The sequence below is a fragment of the Heterodontus francisci genome, chromosome 2 (assembly GCF_036365525.1).
Source record: "Heterodontus francisci isolate sHetFra1 chromosome 2, sHetFra1.hap1, whole genome shotgun sequence".
In the NCBI taxonomy this organism is placed as follows: domain Eukaryota; kingdom Metazoa; phylum Chordata; class Chondrichthyes; order Heterodontiformes; family Heterodontidae; genus Heterodontus; species Heterodontus francisci.
In genome coordinates this window covers 193895294-193920196 of record NC_090372.1, presented here as the reverse complement: position 1 = coordinate 193920196, position 24903 = coordinate 193895294, and the positions used below count along the sequence as shown (strand labels likewise).

The 24903-nt window shown below is 46.6% G+C and overlaps 1 protein-coding gene across 2 annotated transcripts in view; it reads left to right on the top strand.

Moving 5' to 3' along the window:
• The first annotated feature begins 9832 nt into the window (after positions 1–9832).
• LOC137349707 (protein mono-ADP-ribosyltransferase PARP14-like) overlaps positions 9833–24903 on the top strand; it is a 97455-nt gene continuing 82384 nt past the window's right edge. For both annotated transcript variants that reach the window (XM_068014996.1, XM_068014995.1), the window contains exon 1: positions 9833–10061. In XM_068014996.1, coding sequence (XP_067871097.1) covers positions 9881–10061 — 181 coding nt within the window. In that variant the 5' untranslated portion in view covers positions 9833–9880. The remainder of the gene's footprint in view (positions 10062–24903) is intronic.

Sequence of the window (24903 nt, the reverse complement as noted above, 5' to 3'; positions counted from 1 at the left end):
TGCTGTTAGAAGATGCAGGCAAATAATGTGACGGTGCATCCTCTGACCTCTCCTCCTCCTCAGAGATCAACGGCTGTCTCCCTGTCGCAACATCAACGCTAGCCTTCTGCAGAGAATGACCTGCAAGAGAGAACACAAACATCTGTTGGTTAGTTTTTGCAGATCTCCTCATGCCAACCTTGTGTGATGTGTGCTGGATGACACATGAACACAATCCTCTCTTTTGCAGGGACTCCTGTCTCACCATCCGCTATTAAATGGCCATCCTGAGGGCCCCTACGAGCTCCAGTGACTTCTCCTCAGCCTTCGACAAAGTCCAAAGATCTGAGATGCCTCTGCCAATCCTCAAGGTCTCCTTCGTGTTTTGGGCCCATTTGTCCTGCAAGTAGAAAGAGGGACATAGTAAGACTTTGCAGGAAGAGCAACAGGTCAGTTATACTAGTGGTAGTCCCTCCTCCCCGATGGAGTTTCCTACATGGCTCCTCCCCACGTCCACTCTCGGGGATCGTAATGGAGGTGAGCTGTAACAGAAGGCGGCCTGTCACCGCGATGCAACCATGCATCTGCCAGGATATGGTGATGTCTCACCCCCCTTGCCAGCGCCTTTGTGGTCACTGTTATGACTGACCGCTCCTGTCAAAGCCCCCAATCAAAATATATGATTCTGATTGTGGTGGGAACAACGCACTGTTAATTCAATAAAAGCAAAATACTGTTAATTCAATCCTGTCATTCCACAGATTGGCTCACATATCATTTAAAAACTTTCCAAATTAAAGAAAGACCCACCAAATTGTACCATCTTTTAACCCCCGAATGCGGCTAACCAAACCAGGTATCTTTAAATCAACAAATTAAAAGAACTAAATTCTTAAACACTATGAACATTTAAAAATAGAAAAATTAGAGTCCTTGCAAATTTACAGTCCAATGTTGTTCCAAGTCCCTCCCCCCGAGAATGTTGTCCCAAGTCCTCACAGAATGTTGTTTGAAGTCCAGCGAATTTCAACAATTAACGACTTACAAACATTTTCAACAGAATCAATCTAACTTTAGAGTTTTTTGAGGGATAAAAGATTGTCACAGTCTAACTTCTCTTTCTTCTATTTAAATTACCAGAGATCTCTGTCTTGGCTTGACTTTTAAGAATTTTAAGAGATTATAATTAAACAGACAAAAATCCTATTTCCTTCAGTTTAAATGGTTGAGAGTTCTTCTTCAGTGCTGACACCACAGCTCTCTGTGTCTTCTGTCAGTGTAGCACAAACTGTCTTCAAAAAAACTGTTCAAACTGAATTGAAACAAACGTATCGCATCAGGCTCACTCCCAGTGGCTGTTTTCATGGTATCGAGAATGCACCTTTTGAATCGCAGTCTCCAAATGGCTGTTTCTAAGGCAACAAAAATGCAACTTCCTATAACTCCTAAGGCTTGCTGGCTCTTCAAGCAATACTGATCCCTTGCAAGCCTTAAAGGCAAACCGCATATTCCGAAAAAAAAAACTATAGGACCATGACAGTCACTGCTTCCCCATGTTGTGATCCCTTCCACATAGCTACATGCAAGCCCCAAAGAGGAGAGAGGCGTGGAAGACTCACCTTGGCGAACGAAGGAGGTCATTGAGAAAGTCTTGCAACACTGGACCCAGTTCCATGGGGTGATTCCACCACTACTTACCTCCTCTGTGATCTCCTTACAGGCTTGCTTGGTCAGGCGTGAGGTGCCATCCCTTGGAAAGAGGAATAAAAACAGAAAGTGCTGGAAATACTCAGCAGGTCAGGCAGAGCGAGAAGCAGAGTTAACATTTCAGGTCTGTGACCTTTCATCTCTACAAAGACCTGGCTGTGGAAGGAGAAGACATGCCAGAGGCTAGTCTCCATGAAGCCTAGTGGGATTGGCGCTATCCCTGACCTCACCTCTCCCAGCTAGCGAAGGCAGGGGAGGAGGAGCTGCTATGTAAAACATCATACAGCATACCATTGGGTACTGAAGCAACAGTTCTGCTGCCTGAACCGCTCCGGTGAAGCCCTCCTGTACTCACCGGAGTATGCATTCCAATTCATGATGGTCTACTATATCCTCCACAATCTGGCCATCATGAGGGCACAGCTCAGGAGCAGGAGGAGAGAGGAGGCAACTGGCACATCCCCTTTCTGGCCATGCTGTCCGTGATCACTTTATTCAACTTCAGTTCCACTGAGCACAATCCCAAATCCCCATTGTTTAACAGTCACACGCCTTTCCAATGCTCTGCTACGGAACATCAGTGTGTCCTTTTCGCCGCATGGTTGAAATAAAAGCCACCACATAACAACCATACCAAACCTACATTATCCAACAAACTATCCAATATTCCATACAAAAGTCAACTAATCACCCTTGGGCATCACTTACTGCCTATCTTGTGGGTACCTTTGCATGGCCTAGTGTTCCTTTGCAGTGCTACCCCTGTGGCTGTAATACAGCTTGTGAAAGGCTGCTGACCTTCAGTGGAGGAGACTGCAGATCACCTTGCAAGGTGCCTTCAAGCAGCTCTAGGCCTAGAAGGCCTGGCTTCAGACTGTAGCACCTCTGCATTGAGGAACAGCAGGAACACTGGCAGAGTGGCAGTGCTGAGAGCATGAATGTTGTCATACTGAGAGAGGCAGCAGTTTCATGTTCCTGGAGCCACTGCTACTCCCCCAAGATAGCATCTCACCAATCTTAGTAATCTGCCTTAGCACAGTTTGCTAGACTGCTTTGAGACTCTGAAAGCCTCTTTGAGCAGTGGCATCTGCAGTCATGATGGCAGTAGTCTAAGCCTGCATGGTGTCAAGATGGGCTTACATGGCAACAAGCTGAGCTTTCAAGACCTCAGTCTGAGCTTCAGACATTGGGTGGCTTCTGCTTGGGCTACAATGGAAGCTGAGACATCGGCCATCAGGTGCTGCATTATGGTCGGATCTGCAAGTGCTCTCATGGAGTTGGCCACTACTTCTACATTGGAAAGAATGGGCTCTGAGCTCTGCACACAGAGACTCCTCCATGTTCTTTGATTGTGACAGTAAACTTTCTAATAAGCATTTCGGTGTGCATGGCCATCAGCCTTTTTCTGTATGCCACTCTATCGATGTCCTCATCTGCATCCTCTGCAGCAAAACTCATGCAAACTTGCCCTCCAGGGAGTTGGCACCCAGTCTATCTTTACCTTCGGCTTGGCTGCAGCCCAGTCGTGCCTGGTGACTCACCACATGTAGATTCCACTTCTATGCTACCCGCTAAAGTACATGCAGTGCCAACATAGTTTTCAAGAAGGAGTTTGATATAGCTCTTGGGTCTAAAGGGATCAAAGGGTATGGGGCGAAAGCGGGAACAGGCAACTGAGTTGGATGATCAGCCATGATCATAATGAATGGCAGAGCAGCCTCGAAGGGCTGAGTGGCCTACTCCTGCTCCTATTTTCTATGTAACATCTGAGCTGGTGGCTGCGAGTGTGAGATTGAGTGACACAGTGTTGCTTCATCATCAATATCTTGTTCCTCTTCGATTTCAACCTCCTATACCACTGACTGGTCAGGCAGCAGTTTTTGGGTATCTGAAAGGATAAAGGTAAAAGGGTGGGGTTGGGGTGAGGGAAGAAGGAAAGCAAGAGGTCAAGCTTACACCATTTGCAACTTGTAAATCATAAGAGATATTGGATGAGGGGTAAGTAGGATGTGAGAAGGTTGATTAGGTAGGAACATACCACAATCCTCTATGGTTTCAGACCTGCCACTGGCCAGACCTCATTCATGGCTGCACCAATGATTGCCAGCACTATCTCCTTGGGGGTAAGGGGATGCAGCCATGCCTGCCCATGTCAGTTAGATGCTGCTGTCTCCAATTAGGGAAGAGAGAGAAGTGTCAGTGGGTTGAATTTTACCTGCACTCTAAGGACAGGCTGGGAGGCGGGGGTCGGGGTGGGGGCGTTTGGTGCCATAAAATGGCAAGGGATGGCGGGGGGGTGGAGTGTCTGACACCATGGAATTTTATCAGTGGTGGGGAAGGTGGAGGCTGGCTTTCCTGCCTTGCAGCCAATTGACACCCTTAAGTGGCCAATTAAGACGGGCTTTAATAAAAGCAAATTACTGCGGATGCTGGAAATCTGAAATATAAACAAAGTGCTGGAAATACTCAGCAGGTATGGCAGTGTCTGTGGAGAGAGAAGCAGAGTTAACATTTCAGATCTGTGACCTTTCATTAGAACTGGCAAAGGTTAGGAATGTAATAGGTTTTAAGCAAGTAAAGCAGGTGTGGGGGAAAAGGGAACTAAAAGGAAGATGTGTGATAGGACAGAGGGCCAGAGAGATTAACTGACAAGGAGGTCATGGGGAAAAAGCAAAGAGAATGTGCTAATGGTGTGGTGAAAGACAAAGCATTAGTGCAGAGAGAGTGTTAATGATAGAATAATGAACAGCCCTCGCCAAAAGCACAAATATGAAAAACCCAGTTTAAGGCAGGCACATGGTAAAAAAAAATGAAACAAAACAAATATTAAGAAAAATAAATAAAAAAGGGCCAGTCATGCTCTGAAAATATTGAACTCAATGTTCAGTCTGGAAAGCTGAAGAATGTGTAATCTGAAAATGAGATGCTGTTCCTCGAGCATGCGTTGCTATTCACTGGAACACTGCAGCAAGCCAAGGACAAACATATGGGCATGAGAGCGGGGTGGGAGGGCGGGGTGGTGTTGATGTTGAAATGGCAGGCAACCGGAAGCTTGGGGCTATTCTTTCGGACTGAGTGGAAGTGTTCTGCAAAGCGGTCACCCAATCTGCGTTTGATCTCCCCAATGTAGAGGAAACTGCATTGTGAACAGCAAATACAGTATACTAAATGACCGCAATTGTTGACAACGTGATCGGTAGGTGGCGCTGTTTTGGCACATGCGCAGATACAGCATGTGCCACGAAAACGTCACAGCCTGCGACTGTTGCAGCTGCCAGGACTAAAGATGGCGCTGCTCAAAAAATCACAGAGATGAAACCTAACAAACACGTGGCAGAAATCAATGGCCGGAGTGAGAGAGTGGAGCGGGCCGGGGAGAGCAGCGCGGGGGGCGGGGAGAGCAGCGCGGGGGCCGTGGACAGCAGCGCGGGGGCCGGGGAGATCAGCGCGGGGGCCGGGGACAGCAGCGCGGGGGCCGGGGAGAGCAGCGCGGGGAGACCAGCGGTAGCGGTGCCCGGGAGGGGGGGGAGAAAGAGGGAGAGGGAGGGGGGGAGAAAGAGGGAGGGGAGGAGAAAGAGGGAGGGGAGAGGGGGAGAAAGAGGGAGGGGAGAGGGGGAGAAGGAGGGAGAGGTCAGGAAGGGGGGAGGGGGAGAAAGAGGGAGGGGGGAGAGAGAGGGAGGGGGGGAGAAAGAGGGAGAGGGGGAGAAAGAGGGAGAAAGGGGGAGGGGTAAGGAAGGGGGGAGGGGGAGAGCTGGGGGGAGAGGGAGGAAGGGGAGAGAGTAGGGGGGGGAGCAGCGGAACGGAAGAGGAGTGCCTTTTTCTGTGCATGCGCCATAAACACAACAGCAAAAGACTTACTGGCCAGTCCCTGGACCCGGTGACACCAAGGTCTTCGCACGCTCGCTCCCCGCGGCTCTCTACGGCCTCTCGCTTCCGGCCCTCTCCATTCAGCCGTTCCCTCCAGCTGCGGATGCCCAATCCAGTTGCTTTCTCCCCTACCCAGTTGCTTTCTCTACTTCTCCTCAGTACTTCAGGCATTGCAACTGTTTGGTCCCTGCATTTTGCATGCTCCCTCTCCCCACCCCTCCCCGCACTCCCCACCCCTCCCCCTCTTCAAACACCCCTCCCTCTACCCCCCCACCATAGTTGAATATCTGAAGTGCAGTTGCAAAGTCGGGGAAATAGCATGCAAAACAAAACCTCAACAATTCTGGGTTTAATTATTGAAAAGTTTTATTAAGTTCATTAAGTATCCGAGGAACTGCTGTGCATGGATACATGAGTGTTGTGTCCAGCATTCCCGTTAGACAGACAGGCCGAGTCTCTGCTATGCACAGCTAAAGAGATTGTTCCTGGAGAGCCTTGTGGTGAATAAAAGCTTGGCTCTCTATTCCACTACTGTATTGTCCATGTGAAGAAGGCAAAATCACAAGAGTCTGAGCTCAGTCTATTCTTGGTGAATGTTCCCCAAGCGCATCCCAATGTGCATTCCCAATTCATCCATAAATGCAATGTTCCTTTCCACATCGTGATGAGCTCCGCAGCATGATCTAGTTGCCTTCGTTGCTTGAATGCTGACCTTAAGTCTCAAGGATTGTTTTCTCGACGGCATGTTTTACATGAAAAGAAATAAAGCAAATCAGAGTCAGAGCTTGCCTCCCTCCATCCACTGAAATTACTGTTGTGCACACCTTTTTAAGTTCTGCAGTGAAGGCACCAATTGATAACGTCGCCAATGAAGCACTTATTACCCACCTCAGATGCAGGAATCAGCTCATCCTTGCGTCCTCTCCTGCACTGCCTCCTTTGCTTGAATGCCGTCCTTAAGTGTCAAGGATTGTTTTCTCAAGGGCACGTTTTACATGAAAGAAAATAAGGAAAGAACATCAGTGTCAGAGCTTCCCTCCCTCCAATGAAATTACTGTTGAGAATGCTTTGTGTTCTGCGGTAAAGGCATGTACTGATAACACCGCCAATGAATCACTTAGTACCCACCTCAGCTGTAGGAGGCAGGATGATGTTACTGCTCCTATCTCGTGATGGTTCAATGCTGCTCTCAGGGAAAACATGAATGATGTGAGGGTGCTGGAAAAGAAGCACATTTCTTTTGGGCTATGAACATAAAGCTGGCCATTTAGCCCAGCAGTTCCCTGCCAGTGGTTATGTTACTCGTGCGTCTTTCCATCCATTCCCATTTAATCCTGCCTACTACTATCACCAGTTGTGTTCACAGCAAGAGCATTCACATTTCTGCTACCACTGGACACGGCATGCTTGTTTCTTTTAGTGCTCAGTCTCTTCTTGCTGAATGTTCCCCAAGTGCTTGACCCCTTTGGACGCCCTCTCTGCTTGACAGGCAGCAACTGGCAATTGCGGAGTCTCACAAGGCTCTGCATGGTTGTTTCAACGTCGGATGGGGTAACAGGTGGCTGTGTGTCCATGAGCACTGCCCTGATGGGTGTAGGAGCAGGTAACTGTGTGCCCATGAGCACTGCCCTGATGGGTGTAGGAGCAGGTAACTGTGTGTCCATGTGCACTGCCCTGATGGGTGTAGGAGCAGGTAACTGTGTGCCCATGAGCACTGCCCTGATGGGTGTAGGAGCAGGTAACTGTGTGTCCATGTGCACTGCCCTGATGGGTGTAGGAGCAGGTAACTGTGTGTCCATGTGCACTGCCCTGATGGGTGTAGGAGCAGGTAACTGTGTGTCCATGTGCACTGCCCTGATGGGTGTAGGAGCAGGTAACTGTGTGTCCATGTGCACTGCCCTGATGGGTGTAGGAGCAGGTAACTGTGTGTCCATGTGCACTGCCCTGATGGGTGTAGGAGCAGGTGACTGTGTAACTGAGCAGCAAGGAGAGGGTACCGCAGGTAGGGGAAGTGGAGATTTGAACAGGTAGGCATATGTTTGGTCCATCAGATCATTAGGCCAGGGGGTGAGACGCTCAGGATCCAGGGTTTGTGACACGTGACTGATGTCCAGCGCGCGGCCACCTCCATCCGAAGGTGCTTCCGGGCAATTGTTGGGCATAGTAAATGGTTCCGTCTCATCAGCCAGTCCTTGCTGCCAGCGGAGAGTCTGTTGCCGCAGCCAGTCCAGTCTCCTCATGAATGCTGCCGTTCCACTCTGCAGAACGGCCTGTTGTAGCTGGTACAATTGATCTGAAAGCAAGCGGTATTTTTCATTGTGGCTGAGGGGCCTTGGCTGTTCCTCTGTAATCACAATGGCAGCAGCCATGCCTGTTGTCGTTGGTGTCTGACATGCACGCCAGCGACAATTGGGGGCGAGCCTGTCCAAAGGCAGACCCAGATGCCTCTGCACAACAACAGCATGTTTGCAGGGCAACAAAGTCTGAATGGAGAAGATGCAGCTGCAGGTAGCCTGGCCATCATGTATCTGCAGTGTGTACTGTTTGGCGCCAGAAATCACAGTCACTGTGCCTTCATCCTGCTACATGCGGTGGCCCAGACAATGGAAATGTTTTCAGAGCAACTCACAACAGGGACTGGAGAACATGTGGTGGCCCAGACAATGGAAATGTTTTCAGAGCAACTTACAACAGGGACTGGAGAACATGCGGTGGCCCAGATAATGGAAATGTTTTCAGAGCAACTTACAACAGGGACTGGAGAACATGCGGTGGCCCAGACAATGGAAATGTTTTCAGAGCAACTCACAACAGGGACTGGAGAACATGCGGTGGCCCAGACAATGGAAATGTTTTCAGAGCAACTTACAAAGGCAGAGCAACTTACCTTGGAACAATCTCCTGTGTCAAATAAAAATGAAGCAAGTCTCCAAAACGAATAAATAATTCAGATAAAATGCCCGACGAAACCTCCCCTCCTTCCACTTTCAAAAAGTCGCGCCGAAGCTTTGACGCATGCGCAGAGGCCAAACTGGCGCGTCGGCGAGGAAGACGAAATAACGCGGTGACGTCATCTGCGCATGCGCACAACCTTACCGGCAGGTCGGACCGCAGCGTATGCGCAGAGATGAAGAGACTGTGTGCGCATGCGCGTACCGTGTCGTCTGCGCATGCGCAAAGTGGTCCTGGTAAGTCGGACCGCAGCGCATGCGCAGGGGGCATGAGACCGTCTGCGCATGTGCGCACCGTGGCGCATCCTGATGACGTTCTCCGATGAAGTAGCGTTGTCATGAATTACTTTGATACTAAATTGAAAGAAGTACAAGTAAATCGCTGCTTCACCTGAAAGGAGTGATTGGGACCTTGGATGGTGAGGAGAGAGAAGGTAAAAGGTAAGGTATTACACCTGTGATTGCATGGGAAGATGCTGTGGGAAGGATCGAGATTTCGGGGGTAATGGAGGAGTGGAGCAGGATGCTGTGAAGGGAACGATCCCTTTGGAATTCTGACAGGAGGGGAGGGGAAGAATGGTTGTGGCATCACGCTGGAGGTGGCAGAAATGGCAGAGGATGATCCTTTGGATATGTAGGCTGGTGGGGTGGAAAGTGAGGACAAGGGAAACCCTGTCACGGTTCTGGGAGGGAGGGGAAGGGGTGAAGGCAGAAGTGCGGGAAATGGGTCGGACACAGTTGAGGGCCCTGTCAACCACAGTGGGGGGAATCCTTGGTTGAGGAAAAAGGAAGACATATCAGAAACTCTGTTGTGGAAGGTTGCATCATCAGAACAGATGTCTCGAAGACGGAGAAATTGGGAGAATGCATCCACAGCACGTTTAACCACTGGGCTGATGCCTCTATCGTTTAAATGAGCAGGCAGAACAAATTTTGCATCGCTGCGATTGGGCACAGTTTAATCCCATATCGCACCTCATTACTAGCTGTATCGAATTTTTCCTCGTAAGTGCTCTAAGCACACTGCTGTTGCACAGACAACTTAAGATCAACTAAAATATACTGCAAGACATTTTTCTTTCTTTTATATAGACTGCATTTATGTAGTTGCAATTTAAAGTTACTGGAAAAGCAACATTGTGAAACTGAAACAAAACTATCATCACTGAGAGAAACAAACGATATATCTTTATATATCTTACCATTGTAATATATTATTTAGACTTTTTTCATAAAAAGACGATTTTGATTTCCATTACTTTCTAAAAATTTTGCTGTGTTTTATATTAACGCTAACCTAAGACGCATTTAATTGGGTGACTCCTCCCTTTACATAAAAGGAGATTGACCTCCGCTCTGGAACGTTTCAGCCGGCCATGGCGAACGAAGGTGGTGGTTTCGCAGTCTTAGTTACTGGTTTATCACAGATTACAAGAAAAGGAATTAAAAACAAGTTAGCTGCATATTTTCAAAGCAAGAAGAAGTCAGGCGGTGGGGAATGTGATGTTAAAATTGTTGAAAATGGGGATGCTCTGGTGACTTTCTACAGCAAAGATGGTATGTTTTATTTTACATTCTGTTACTTTTGAACTGTTGAAATCAGATGCAATTGATAGTAAATATATAAAAAAAAACAGGTGGACCTTATATGTTGAATTAAAATCATGCAGGGGATTGCATGTTATGGGAAAGAGAAACATGAAAGTGAAAGTAAAAAAGTAAAGATGACAGCCATTAAGAAATTAAATTAATTTCAATTTTTAACACATATATAATTTTCACACCAATGTAAGCATAAACACAATACTTGGAGTGCAAAAAAGAAAATTATTTTGATACAATGATTTTAGAATCATTGAATCGCTACAGCAATTGTTTGTCTGTTGGAAACCCCCTTCACCTTCTTGTTAGCCATAACCCCAAAGGCAGTGCCAACTACCCAAAGAAAAACATTGCTATTATTGCAGTCACCAAATGCAAAGAAAACAAATCTAGGGGGAATTTTAAGCACCAAAAATTGGTGGGTTTTGGTCAGGTGAAATGTAAAAACCAAGAAGTGGTTTTGACGGAAGTGCAACGGGTAAACAACCCACTGGTTTCTTTAACAGTATGATGAGGCTGCATGCCTCAAAATTAACCATTTCAAATTTAAGCCTAGCCGGCTGGATTTCACAAAGAACCCCGCCGGTTAAAATGAGGCAAGTGCCATTCCATTTACCTGCTGAACCCAGTTTACTACTTCACCCATTCTGTGCAATTGAGATCCTCTGACCTCTCGTATCTCCAGACAATCCCTAACTCGTCCATTCTCAGACGCGGAGAGGAGGGACCGTAGGCTTTTTGTTGGGTTGTGGGGTGAAGAGATCTGAAGGGCACTTGGTGGTGGCGGAGAGAAGATTGGTTAGGTCTCGGGGTGGGTGTGTGGAGAGATTGGGGGCATTGGGTCGGGTGGGGGGGTGGAAGGGAGATTCGTCCAGTCTCCCCTCCCCTTACAAGCCTCCGATCTCCTCCACCACTGACACTCCTCTGCTAACCTCCCCACCTTCCGCCCAATAGCTGGCTGCGAAACCGGATAAAAATGGTTAAACAGGTCCTGTTGTTAAATTTGGCATTACTTGACTGCTAGCCCTTTTTATCTGGGAATACTGGTTTGAAAACCTAATTGCTTAACAGAGACCTAGTTTCAAAACATGAAGGATGTGAGTTTCAGTTTCATTTCCTCGCCGTTTGTTCCATTTACCAGAAACAGATTGGCAGAAGAGTAGTATGAAATTATCAGAAAAGTTGACTGAACTTTGGATAATACAAAGTCAGAGCAGACACATTTGGCTGAATGACCTCCTCCTGTGCCGTACAATTTTATGGTTCGAACATCAGAGCTCAATCAGTTACATGAATTAAAATAAATTTACAAAGTGATTCTTGACAATGCAGTTGGCGGGGACGTCATCCAACTGTGCCAACCTGCGCTGCGCGTGCGCTGTGTTCCGCACTGTCAAGACTGGTTGGCGCATACGTGGATGACATCATCACGTAAATTGCCAGGACTGGTACACGCATGCCCAGATGACGTCATTGCATAACGCGGGAGTGGGCAAGCGGAGAAGCGGGGAGAGTGTGGGGTGTGGGGGGAGAGTGAGGTTTCGGGGAGGGGGGGAAGCGGGGGGGGCGGCTGAAGAGCTTGGTGGCGGCGGGTGCACTCTCTTCCTGTGCCCCCCCCGCCCACTCCCTTGCTGCCCCCCCCGCCCACTCCCTTGCTGCCCCCCCCCGCCCACTCCCTTGCTGCCCCCCCTGCACGCTATCTTGCTGCCCCCCCTGCACGCTATCTTGCTGCCCCCCCTGCACGCTATCTTGCTGCCCCCCCTGCACGCTATCTTGCTGCCCCCCCTGCTCGCTCTCTTGCTGCCCCCCCTGCTCGCTCTCTTGCTGCCCCCCCTGCTCGCTCTCTTGCTGCCCCCCCTGCTCGCTCTCTTGCTGCCCCCCTTGCTCGCTCTCTTGCTGCCCCCCCTGCTCGCTCTCTTGCTGCCCCCCCTGCTCGCTCTCTTGCTGCCCCCCCTGCCCGCTCTCTTGCTGCCCCCCCGCCCGCTCTCTTGCTGCCCCCCCGCCCGCTCTCTTGCTGCCCCCCCGCTCGCTCTCTTGCTGCCCCCCCGCTCGCTCTCTTGCTGCCCCCCCGCCCGCTCTCTTGCTGCCCCCCCGCCCGCTCTCTTCCTGCCCCCCCGCCCGCTCTCTTGCTTGCCCCCCCATCCCGCCCGCTCTCTCTGGCCATTTTCCCCCTGCTCTGCCTGTTATCTCTGGCCATTTCCCCCCCCAGCCCTGCCCGCTCTCTCTGGCCATTTCCCCCATCCCACCCCGTCCGCTCTCTCTGGCCATTCCCCCCCTCCCCCGCCCCGCCCGCTCTCTCTGGCCATTCCCCTCCTCCCCCGCCCCGCCTGCTCTCTCTGGCCATTTTCCCCCTGCTCTGCCTGTTATCTCTGGCCATTTCCCCCCCCAGCCCAGCCCGCTCTCTCTGGCCATTCCGCCCCGCCTGCTCTCTCTGGCCATTCCCCTCCTCCCCCGCCCCGCCTGATCACTCTGGCCATTCTCCCCCGCCCGCGTCTCCGCCCATTCACCCCCCACACCCCCCCGCTTTCTCCGGCTATTCCTCCCCCCCTCCCCGCTCTCTCCGGCCATTGCATGTGTTTTCGTTGCCTTTATGTTAATATTTGAGCAGCGCCATCTTTAGTCCTGGCAGCTCCCTAACATCGCTGACTGTGATGTTTTCATTGAACAGGCTGCATTTGTGCATGTGCCAGTGCAGCGCCACCTAGTGGCTGTGTTGTCAGCAAACAGCCATAAATTTAATAGAAAACAGGGAATTGTAGAGCACAAAGAAAATGAGGAACGAAAAATAATTCTGAGATGCAGCAATCTGTTACGGTGTGTGTGGTTCCCCCGTTCAACTCCCACCTGACCGCAGAAAATGTTTTTTTTTGTTATTTGGGCTTTACCCCTTGGTGTTTCATTTGTCAAATAAACAGGCAGCAGTAGGTTTTCTTGTAGATTTAAAACAGAAGATCAATTATTTATTGATCTTCTACCCTTATCCTGAAATTGTCGCAGCCTCATTCACTCTTGTACACACAAAGAGACAGATGGAGAGGAAAAGGGATAAGTGTTTTTCAGGCGAAGTAGCGTTTTGGGGTTCACGGTAAACCTGTTGAATTCTCTCAGAAGTCAAGTTCTTGTTGGTTGCAGGCCTGAAGTGTTTGCAGATTTCTCCCTTGGCTGAAAGTTCAGTTTGAAGACAGAGGATCACTTCCAATTTCACTGCAGCATAAGTTTAAAAATTTAGAATTTTCAGCAGGATGCCTGGATTTTCATTTACTGGATTTTCTCCCAGACCATAGCTGGGGAAGCTGTTTGGTGATGCTTCTTTCTGGAAGTCTCTCTCTCTTCAAGGGCTGCTTTTTTAAGGTAAAAAGTTTGTCACATCATTTTTTGGTAGGAGACGCTTTGGTCTCTACCCCCATGGTAATCACACAATGGCCCAGGATGAGAATAATCTGGTTATGATGTTTTCACTTCATACCTTCTTTGTTTCAGTACAACCCATTCAATTCAGGAATGCTTCAGGATGGGTTTAGGATGGGTACAATTAACACAGTAGACAGTTTGAATATACAAAGCCAGGTCTTTTAACCTTCGGTGGCTATTTTGGAACCCATTGTTCACTTTTTTTTTAATAGAATGGTCAATTTTTATAACTCTTCAGGTTGAGTTCTTGTAGTTTCAATTGCAGCACTTCTCGTAAGCTTGATAGATGAATGGAAAATTGGGGGCATCAAGACCATGCGTGAAGTCCTGCTCGTGGTCTTGGAAAATCTTTGGACAGTTTTTCATCTTCACTGCCAGTAATCTGGTGGCGCTGATCACCCGCTTGTTATAGGAGCCTAATTTTGCTTTTGTTGATTTCAGATTATCACCCAAGTAGTAAAGATGAAAATTAACCCCCTTGTGTCTAATATGGAATTATTTCCAAAAGAGTGTGGGGTTGATTTTGACTTTTGGATGACCAGCCATCAGAGTATATGGCCTGTTCTGGAGGTAAAGAGGCCCTTCTGAGCCTGATCTATATTCAGCAGGCTAGCTTTGAAGTGTTAAACAGTGTCAAACTGTGCAACTTGCCAGATTGAGTTCTCACAATCAGGCAGGGGCAGCCATCAGCAAAGTAAGTTGCTTGGAGGGCTGGGGTTCTGGACTGGATTATTTTTGTCCATCCAGGAGGGGCTCTCTTGATCCTCTGGAATCCACAAAAATAATTCTGTGGAACTGGTCAGAGTCTGCATAATGCAGTTCAGTCCCATCACTCCACTGGTTGTAGCATATTATGAAAGTTTTCCCACCAAACTGGAAAACAGCCAAATTAAACACTTTATTAACCCCCAGAATAAAATACACCAAACAAGTTATCTTTAGACAACAACAAATTAACTATTTATTAAAAAACTAAAACTTAAACACCATTAAGATAAACCTATGTCTAACGACCTTATAACTTCTAATTTAACTTAAGCCTCCCCATGCACACACACATACATTCAAAATAGTTGAATGGTTAACCGGTTTTTAAAAAAGTACTGTTTCTTAGGAATAAAATAAGTAGCTGGGTTGTAAGTCCTGGTAAATTACGTTCCTGGTTGTTGAGGTGTCCCAGAGTAGAATAATCAGGTGCCACTCGAAGTCTCCAGGCAAATTGGACGAAATAGTTTTTTAATAGATAGGCATTCAACATATTTCAGCTGCAGCAGGCATCACATAGTTCTTTCAATGAGAAGCACAGCAATAGGTCTACTTGGATTTTAAAATCGGCAGTCTTTTGGTAAAAACTTTATTGAGAATTCCAGCAAACACAAATAGGCAATAGAGAGAGTTACTTCTGTAGCAGACTTCTTAAAGTTTCAAATTAAACTGGAATTTACTACCTCCAATAATGGAAATTGTTCTTTTTCAGGCGTTTTTTCCCTCCTTAGGCAAACACAGTGTAGATGTAGCTCAATTAGCTCAATGTAGATTTTCACTGCTGAGGTACAGCATGCTTCGTTTGTTCCCAGTTCAAACTGGTACACACCGTTAAAAGTTACAGTACACCATGTGACCTCGCTCTCTCTTCTGCTGTGGCCACACTGTGCATCGCCCCCCCCCCAGTTTTTAAAGGTACACTCTTTTTAAACATTGGAGAAAAAAAACCTACACTTCCATGACAAGTATCAGCAGTGGCTACCGCTCCCTCTGATAGGCCAGCAGCTCTTGGAGGCGGGGTTTTTATCTTTAAAGGGATGGGTATCCTGGCGCTTGAAACTTAGATTTAAAAAGACCGGAGGATCACTTGAGGGAGGGGGGGTGGGGGGCGGCACAAAAAGGCTTTCGCCCACCTTTTCGGCCTGGGACCCAGAGTTCTGTCTCCAACACAAAATCCAGCCGGTACCTCTGACAGTGCAGCACTCCCTTAATACTGAACTGAAGTGTCAACCTTGATTTTTGTGCCCCCTGTAGGGAGACTTGAACCTAGAACCTTGTGGCTCAGAGAACAGTGCTACTAACTGAACCACAGCTAATACTTAACTAAGGAAGGATATGCATCCCTTAGAGGGAGTGCAACAAAGGCTCACTAGACTGATGCCTGGGATTAGAGGACTGTTCTATGGAGTGAGATGGAATTTAGAAGTGATCTAATTGAAACATATACATTTTGACAGGGTAGTGGTCAGGGATAGGAAGACGTGCCTGCAAGTGAGGCAGGTAAGGGGATTGAGAAGGCAGAAGTGGAGGAGCCTTAGCCCTTGCAATTATCCAACAGGTTTGAGGTTCTTTCAGCTTGTATGGATGAGTGTGGCAGGAAGGGACAGAGCGTACAAAGTTAAGAGAAAGAGTGCGCCAACAGATAAGGCTAGAGGCTGAAAACTAAAAGGGCGGAGTGGGATCGGGTGAAGGGAGATATAGAAATCCAAAGAGAGAGGGCGATACATTGGAACTGTATAGGGTTGTGGGCGAAGTCAACAGAATGGGGTAGGAAGGGACAGAGAGTTTAATAAAACGTGTACATCAGCAAACAAGGTTATTGCAGGGAATAGAAGTAGAGCACAGCCACCTGACCGGGACCCGACAACATGTGTCGGGTTCGGGTCGGGTCACTCTTCCGTGTCCGGCATTCAGGCTCGGATTGGGTCGGGCTGGGTCGGATACAGTGACCAGGACGTCAAGGCGGGAAACACTCCGCACTAGTCTGCAGTGACGATTCCATCCAAGGTAAAGCACAACGCCTTCAATAAAGTTGATTATATTCCGGTGGTCGGGTCAGGAGCGAGAAAAAAATGAAAGGACTTGGGCCGGGTTGGGCTCCGGTCGGATGTGGTTCTGTCGGGCTCGGGTCAGGTTTCATTTGCAGACCCGAGTAGGCCTTTAAATAGAAGTTTAAAAAATGAAATTAAACGTTATTTATCTGAATGTGCAAAGCATCTGCAATGAGATAGATGAACTAGTGGCAGAAATAGAGGTGAATGATTTTGATCTAATTGCCATTACAGAGACATAGTTATATAGTGATCGAGGTTGGAAAATAAATATTGCGAAATGACAGAATAGCAAAAAAACGATAGCAAAGGAGGAGGTGGAACCCTGATAATAAAGGATGACATAAGACATTAGTAAGAAAAAGGATCTGGCCTCAGAAGATCATGAAGTTGTATGGGTGGAAATTAGTAGTAGCAAGAATCAGAAAACACTGGTGGGAATAGTTTTCAGGCCTCCTAATAGTAGTTATACCGTTGGACAGAGCATTAAGCAAGAAATTATTGGAGCTTGCAACAAAGACAATGTAGTAATTGTGGGGGACTTTAATCTTTATATAGATTGGGGCAATGAAGTTGACAAGAGTGGTCTAGAAGATGAGTTTGTAGAATGTTTTCGGGACAGTTTCTTGGAGCAGTATGTTGTGAAACTGACTAGGGCTAAAGCTATCTTCGATCTAGTATTGTGTAATGAAGCAGGGTTAATTAGTAATGTCATAGTAAAAGAGTCATTGGGAAATAGTGACCATAATACCATTGAGTTCCATGTTAACTTTGAAAGTGACATACTCACGTCACAAATAAGAATCTTAAACTTTAGCAAAGCCAGTTATGTAGGTATGAGGGGAGAACTGGCTAAGGTTAATTGGGTAAATAGACTAAAAGGTATGATGGTGGATGAACAGTGGGAAATCTTTAAAGAAACAATTTAAAATGTTCAACAAAAATATTCAATTGAAAAACAAAAACTGGGCAAGAAAGACTTATCCGTGGCTCACCTCAGGAGGTTAAGGATAGTAATTAAATTAAAAGAGGCTTATAATGTTGCAAAAAAAGAGTAGCAAGTCTGAAGATTGGGAGTGTTTTAGAAACCAGCAAAGGGTCACCAAAAAGTTGATTTTAAAAAAGGAAAAAATAGAATGAGAATAAACTAGCCAGATTGGCTGAGTGGTTAACAGTGAGGTGGAGTGTCTTCGGTTACAGGAAGATATAGATGGGATGGTCAAATGGGCAGAAAAGTGGCAGATGGAATTTAACGCTGAAAAGTGTGAGGTGATACACTTTGGAAGGAGTAATGTGACACGGAAGTATTCAATGAATGGCCTGACACTGGGACGTTCCGAGGAACAAAGGGACCTTGGCGTGTTTGTCCATCGATCTCTGAAGGCAGAAGGGCAGGTTAATAGGGTGGTGAAAAAGGCATATGGGACACTTGCCTTTATCAATCGAGGCATAGATTAAAAAAGCAGGGAGGTCATGTTGGAGTTATACAGAACTTTGGTAAGGCCACAGCTGGAGTACTGTGTGCAATTCTGGTCGCCGCATTATAGGAAGGATGTGATTGCATTGGAGGGGGTGCAGAGGCGATTCACCAGGATGTTGCCTGGGAAGGAACATTTAAACTATGAAGGGAGGTTGGATATGCTTGGGTTGTTTTCACTGGAGCAGAGAAGACTGAGGGGTGACCTGATCGAGGTGTACAAGATTATGAGGGGCATGGACAGGGTGGATAGGGAGCAGCTGTTCCCCTTAGTTGAAGGGTCAGTTATGAGGGGTCACAAGTTTAAGGTGAGGGGCGGGAGGTTTAAGGGGGATTTGAGGAAGAACATTTTTACCCAGAGGGTAGTAACGGTCTGGAATGCCCTGCCTGGGAGGGTGGTAGATGCAGGTTGCCTCACATCCTTTAAAAAGTACCTGGATTAGCACTTGGATGACAAGAGATGTGGAACAGCTAGTCAAGAGGAAGAAGGAAGCTTACTTAAGGTTGAGGAAGCAAGGATCAGATAGGGCTTTAGAGGGTTACAAGGTAGCCAGGAAGGAACTGAAGAATGGACTTAGAAGAGCTAGAAGGGGACATGAAAAAGTCTTGGCAGGTAGGATTAAGGAAAATCCCAAGGCGTTCTACACTTATGTGAGGAACAAGAGGATGGCCAGAGTGAGGGTAGGGCCGATCAGGGATAGTGGAGGGAACTTGTGCCTGGAGTCAGAGGAGGTAGAGGAGGTCCTAAATGAATACTTTTCTTCAGTATTCACTAGTGAGAGGGACCTGGTCGTTTGTGAGGCCAGCGTGGAACAGGCTGATATGCTCGAACAGGTTGAGGTTAAGAGGGAGGATGTGCTGGAAATTTTGAATGATATGAGGACAGATAAGTCCCTGGGGCCAGACGGGATATACCCAAGGATATTACGGGAAGCGAGGGAAGAGATTGCTGCGCCTTTGGCAATGATCTTTGCGTCTTCACTGTCCACTGGAGTAGTACCGGATGATTGGAGGGTGGCAAATGTTGTTCCCTTGTTCAAGAAAGGGAATAGGGATAACCCTGGGAATTATAGACCAGTCAGTCTTACATCGGTAGTGGGCAAATTATTGGAGAGGATTCTGAGACAGGATTTATGATTATTTGGAAAAGCATGGTTTGATTAGAGACAGTCAGCATGGCTTTGTAAGGGGCAGGTCATGCCTCACAAGCCTTATTGAATTCTTTGAAGATGTGACAAAACACATTGATGAAGGAAGAGCAGTGGATGTGGTGTATATGGATTTTAGCAAGGCGTTTGATAAGGTTCCCCATGGTAGGCTGATTCAGAAAGTAAGGAGGCATGGGATTCAGGGAAAGTTGGCTGTCAGGATACAAAATTGGCTGGCCCATAGAAGTCAGAGGGTGGTAGTAGATGGAAAGTATTCAGCATGGAGCTCGGTGACCAATGGTGTTCCACAAGGATCTGTTCTGGGACCTCTGCTCTTTGTGATTTTTATAAATGACTTGGATGAGGATGTGGAAGGCTGGGTTAGCAAGTTTGCCGATGACACGAAGGTTGTTGGAGTTGTGGATAGTGTGGAAGGCTGTTGTAGGTTGCAACAGGACATTGACAGGATGCAGAGCTGGGCTGAGAAGTGGCAGATGGAGTTCAACCTGGAAAAGTGTCAAGTGATTAATTTTGGAAGGTCGAATTTGAATGCGGAATACAGGCTTAAAGACAGGATTCTTGGTAGTGTGGAGGAACAGAGGGATCTTGGGGTCCATGTCCATAGATCGCTCAAAGTTGCCACCCAAGTTGATAGGGTTGTTAAGAAGGCGTATGGTGTGTTGGCTTTCATTAACAGGGGGATTGAGTTTAAGAGCCGCGAGGTTATGCTGCGGCTCTATAAGGCCCTGGTTCGACCACGCTTGGAATATTGTGTTCAGTTCTGGTCGCCTCATTATAGGAAGGATGTGGAAGCTTTAGAGAGGGTGCAGAGGAGATTTACCAGGATGCTGCCTGGACTGGAGGGCATGTCCTATGAAGAAAGATTGAGGGAGCTAGGGCTTTTCTCATTGGAGCGAAGAAGGATGAGAGGTGACTTGATAGAGGGGTACAAGATGATGAGAGGCATAGATAGAGTGGATAGCCAGAGACTTTTTCCCAGGGTGGAAAGGGCTATCACCAGGGGGCATAATTTTAAGGTGATTGGAGGAAGGTTTCGGGGAGATGTCAGAGGTAGGTTCTTTACACAGAGAGTGGTGGGTGCGTGGAATGCACTGCCAGTGGTGGTAGTAGAAGCAGATACATTAGGGACATTTAAGCAACTCTTGGATAGTTACATGGATGATAGTAGAATGAAGGGTAGGTAGTTAGTTTGATCTTAGAGTAGGTTAAAGGTTCGGCACAACATCGTGGGCTGAAGGGCCTGTACTGTGCTGTACTGTTCTATGTTCTATGACATTCAAGGCTATGGGCCAAGTGCTGGCAAATGGGATTAGGTAGACAGGTCAGGTGTTCTAATGCATCAGTGCAGACTCGATGGGCCTCTTCTGCACTGTATTATTCTGTGATTCTGAGTAATATAAAAACAGACTGTAAGAGCTTTATATAGTTATATAAAAAGAATGGAGTAGCTAAAGTAAACATTGGTCCCTTAGAAGCAGAGACAGGAGAAATTTATCATAGAGAATGTGGAATGGCAGAGGCATTGAAGTATTTTTTGTCTGTATTCACAGTTATTTATTTATTTATTTAGAGATACAGCGCTGAAAGAGGCCCTTCAGCCCACCGAGTCTGTGCCGACCATCAACCACCCATTTTAGTTTAGTTTAGTTTAGAGATACAGCACTGAAACAGGCCCTTCGGCCCACCGAGTCTGTGACAACCATCAGCCACCCATTTATACTAATCCTAGACTAATCCCATATTCCTACCACATCCCCACCTGTCCCTATATTTCCCTACCACCTACCTATACTAGGTGCAATTTATAATGGCCAATTTACCTGCCAATCTGCAAGTCTTTTGGCTGTGGGAGGAAACTGGAGCACTCGGAGAAAACTCATGCAGACACAGGGAGAACTTGCAAACTCCACACAGGCAGCACTCAGAATTGAACCCGGGTCGCTGGAGCTGTGAGGCTGCGATGCTAACCACTGCGCCACTGTGCTGCCCACAGTGAAGTTTCATGAGACATAAGTTTCATACCAGAAACAGATGGTAACCTAGGGGCAAAAATGAGTGAGGAAATTAATGACAAATCCCTGGAACATGATGGCGTACACCACCAGGTTCTAAAAGAGAGAGCGACAGCGATTGTGGATGCGTTAGCTGTAATTTTCCAAAATTCCTTAGATTCGGGAACGGTGCCATCAGATTGGAAGTTAGCAAATGTTACACTGGTTTTCAAAAAAGGAGGGAGAGAGAAAACAGGGAACTACAGGCCAGTTAGCCTAACATCAGTCATTGGGAAATTCTGGAATCTGTTATTAAGGAAGTCTTAACAATGCACTTAGAAAAACACAGTATGGTTAGAAGAAGTCAAGCTGGTTTTACTAAAGGGAAATCCTGTTTGACAAATTTATTAGAGTTTTTTGAGGATGTAACTAGCAGGGTAGATAAAGGGGAACCAGTAGATGTAGTATACATGGATTTTCAAAAGGCATTTGCCGCACTACAGGAAATATGTGATTAAGCTAGAGAGGGTGCAGAAAAGATTCACAAGGATGTTGCCTGGTTTGGAGGGCTTGAGTTATAAAGAGAGATTGGATAGGCTGGGTCTGTTTTCCCTGGAGCGAAGGAGGCTGAGAGGGGACATGATAGAGGTATATAAAATTATGAGAGGCATTGATAGGATAGATAGCCAGAGTCTGTTTCCCATGGTAGGGGTGACTAAAACTAGAGGGCATAGATTGAAGGTGAGAGGGAGGAGGTTTAAAGGGGATCAAAGGGGTAAGTTTTTCACACAAAGAACAGTGGGTATCTGGAATGAGCTGCCAGAGGAGGTGGTGGAGGCAGGAAGAGTAGCAACATTTAAGAGGCATCTGGACAGGTACTTGAATGAGCAAGGCATAGAGGGATATGGAATTAATGCAGGCAGGTGGGATTAGTATAGATAGGCCTTGTGGTCGGCATGGACGCGGTGGGCGAAGGGCCTGTTTCTATGCTGTACGACTCTTTGACTCTAAAAGGTTACTAGGAAAGATAAGGGATCATGGAGTTGGGGGTAATATATTCGCATGGTTAGAGGTTTGGTTAACGGCCAGGAAGCAAAGAGTGGGTATAAACATGGCATTTTCAAGTTGGCAGGCAGTGAATAGTGGAGTGCCGCAAGGATCAGTGCTGGGGTCTCAGCTATTTCCAATCTATATTAGTGACTTGGATGAAGAGACAGAGAGTAATATATCTACGTTTGCTGATGATACAAAGGTAGGTGGAAAGGTTATCTGTGGGGAGGACACAGTGAGGCTGCAAAGAGATATAGACAGGTTAAGTGAGTGGGCAAACTAGATGGCAGAGTATAATGTATGGAAGTATGAAATTATTCACTTTGGTCGTAAGAATAGAAAAGGAAAATTTTCTTATGAAAGGTGCAAAACTTGTAAGTGTTGATGTTCAAAGTGATTTGGGTGTGCTTGTTCAAGGAATGCAGAATGTTAGCATGCAGGTGCAGCAAGCAATTAGGAAGGCAAATGGCATATTGGTCTTTATTGCAAGGGGACTGGAATACAGGAATAAAGAAGTCTTGCTGCAATTGTCCAGGGTTTTCATGAGATCACATCTGGAGTACTGCGTGCATTTTGGTCTCCACATTTAAAGTATATACTTGCATTGGAAACAGTACCACGAAGGTTCATAAATCGGTCCCTGGGATGAGGAAATTGACCTATGATAGACTGAGTAAATTGGGTCCATATTCTCTGGAGTTAAGAAAAATGAGGCGATCTCATTGAAACATACAAGACTCTGAAGGGGCTGGATAGGGTAAATACTGAGAGATTGTTTCTGCTGGTCGGGGGTACAGTCTCAGGATAAGGGGCCGCTCACTTAGGACTGAGATGAGGAGAAATGACTTCACTCAAAGCGTTGTGAATCTCTGGAATTCTGTACCCCAGAGGGTTGTGGATGCTCCATCGTTAAATATATTTACGGCTGAGATAGACCATTTTTTGATCTCTCGGGGAATCAAGGGATGTAGTGAGCGAGTGGGAAAGTGGAGTTGACCCCTAAGGTTAGCCATGATCATATTGAATGGTGGAGCAGGCTTGATGTGCTGTATGGTCTACTTCTGCTCCTATTTCTTGTGTTTTGCATGCTAGATGCTTGGTGGATGTTTTCCCTGGCTGAGAAGTCCAGAACTAGGTGTCACAGTTTCAGAAAAAGGGGTTATCCATTTAGGACTGAGATGAGAAATTTTTTCATTCAAAGAGTTTTGTATCTTTGGAATTCCCTACCCTAAAGAGCCGTGGATGCTCGACTCTTGAGGACATTCAAAACAGGGATCAATAGATTTTTGGGTACTAAGGGAATTAAGGGATATGGGAATAGTGAGGGGAGGTGGAGTTGAGCTAGCAGATTAGCCATGATCTTATTGATTGGTGGAACATAGGAGCAGGAGTAGGCCATTCAGCCCATTGAGCCTGCCCTGCTATTCAATACAATCATGGCTAATCATCCACTTCAATGCCTTTTCCCCACACTATCCTCATATCCCCTTACATCATTGGTATTTAGAAATCTATCAATATCTGCTTTAAACATACTTAATGACTGAGCTTCCACAGCTCTCTTGGGTAGAGAATTCCAAAGGTTCACAACCCTCTGAGTAAAGAAATTTCTCCTCATCTCGGTCCTAAGTGGCTTCCCCCTTATTTTGAAATTGTGTCCCCTGATTCTAGACTCCCCAACTAGGGGAAACATCTTAGCTGCATTTACCCTGCCTATCCCTTTAAGTATTTTGTAGGTTTCAATGAAATCACCTCTCATTCTTCTGAACTCTAGAGAATGCAGGTCCAGTTTCCCCAATCTCTCTTCATAGAACAGTCCTGCCATCCTGGGAACAAGTGTGGTGAACCTTCGTTGCTCTCCTTCAATGGCAATAATTTCCTCCCTACAGTAAGGGAACAAAAACTGCACACAGTACTCCAGGTGCGGTCTAACCAATGCTCTATACAATTGAAGCAAGACATCACTAATCCTATCCTCAAATCCTCTTGTGATAAAGGCTAATATATCATTAGCCTTCTTAATTGCTTGCTGCACCTGCATGTTTGCTTTCAGTGACTTATTGACAACGACATTCAGGTCCCTTTGTACATCTACAGTTTCTAATCTCCAATACTCTGCACATCTATTCCTCCTATCAAAGTAGATAACCTCACATTTTTCCACATTATATTCCATCTGCCATGTTCTTGCCCACTCAGAGTCTGTCCAAATCCCCTTCAAGCCGCTTTGCATCTTCCTCACAACACACATGCTCACCTAGTTTTGTGTCATCCGCAAACTTTAAAATACTACATTTGGTCCCCGCATCCAAATCATTGATATATATTGTGAACAGCTGGGGCCCAAGTACTGATCCATGCAGAATTCCAGTAGTCACAGCCTGCCAACGCTAGAATGACCCATTTATTCCGATTCTCTGCTTGCTGCCTGTTAACCAATCCTTAATCCATGCCAGTATATTACCTCCTATCCCATGTGCTTTAATTTGCTAACCAACCTCCTGTGGAGGACTTTATCAAAAGCCTTCTGAAAATCCAAGTATACCATGTCCACCAACTCTCCTTTATCAGTTCTGTTAGTAACATTTCCCATTCATAAATCCATGTTGACTATGCCCAATCAGATCATTATTATCCAGGTGTCCATTTATCACATCCTTTAGAATAGATTCTAGCATTTTCCCAATGACTAATGTAAGGCTAACAGGTCTGTAATTCCCTGTTTTCTCTATTCCTCCTGTCTTAAATAGTGGGGTTGCATTTGCTACCTTGAGCAGACTTAAAGGGCCAAATGGCCTAATCCAGCTCCTATTTCTTATGTTCATATGAGTGCAAGGAAGCTTGTATGGAGTATGAACACAGGCATCAATCAGATGAGTCAAA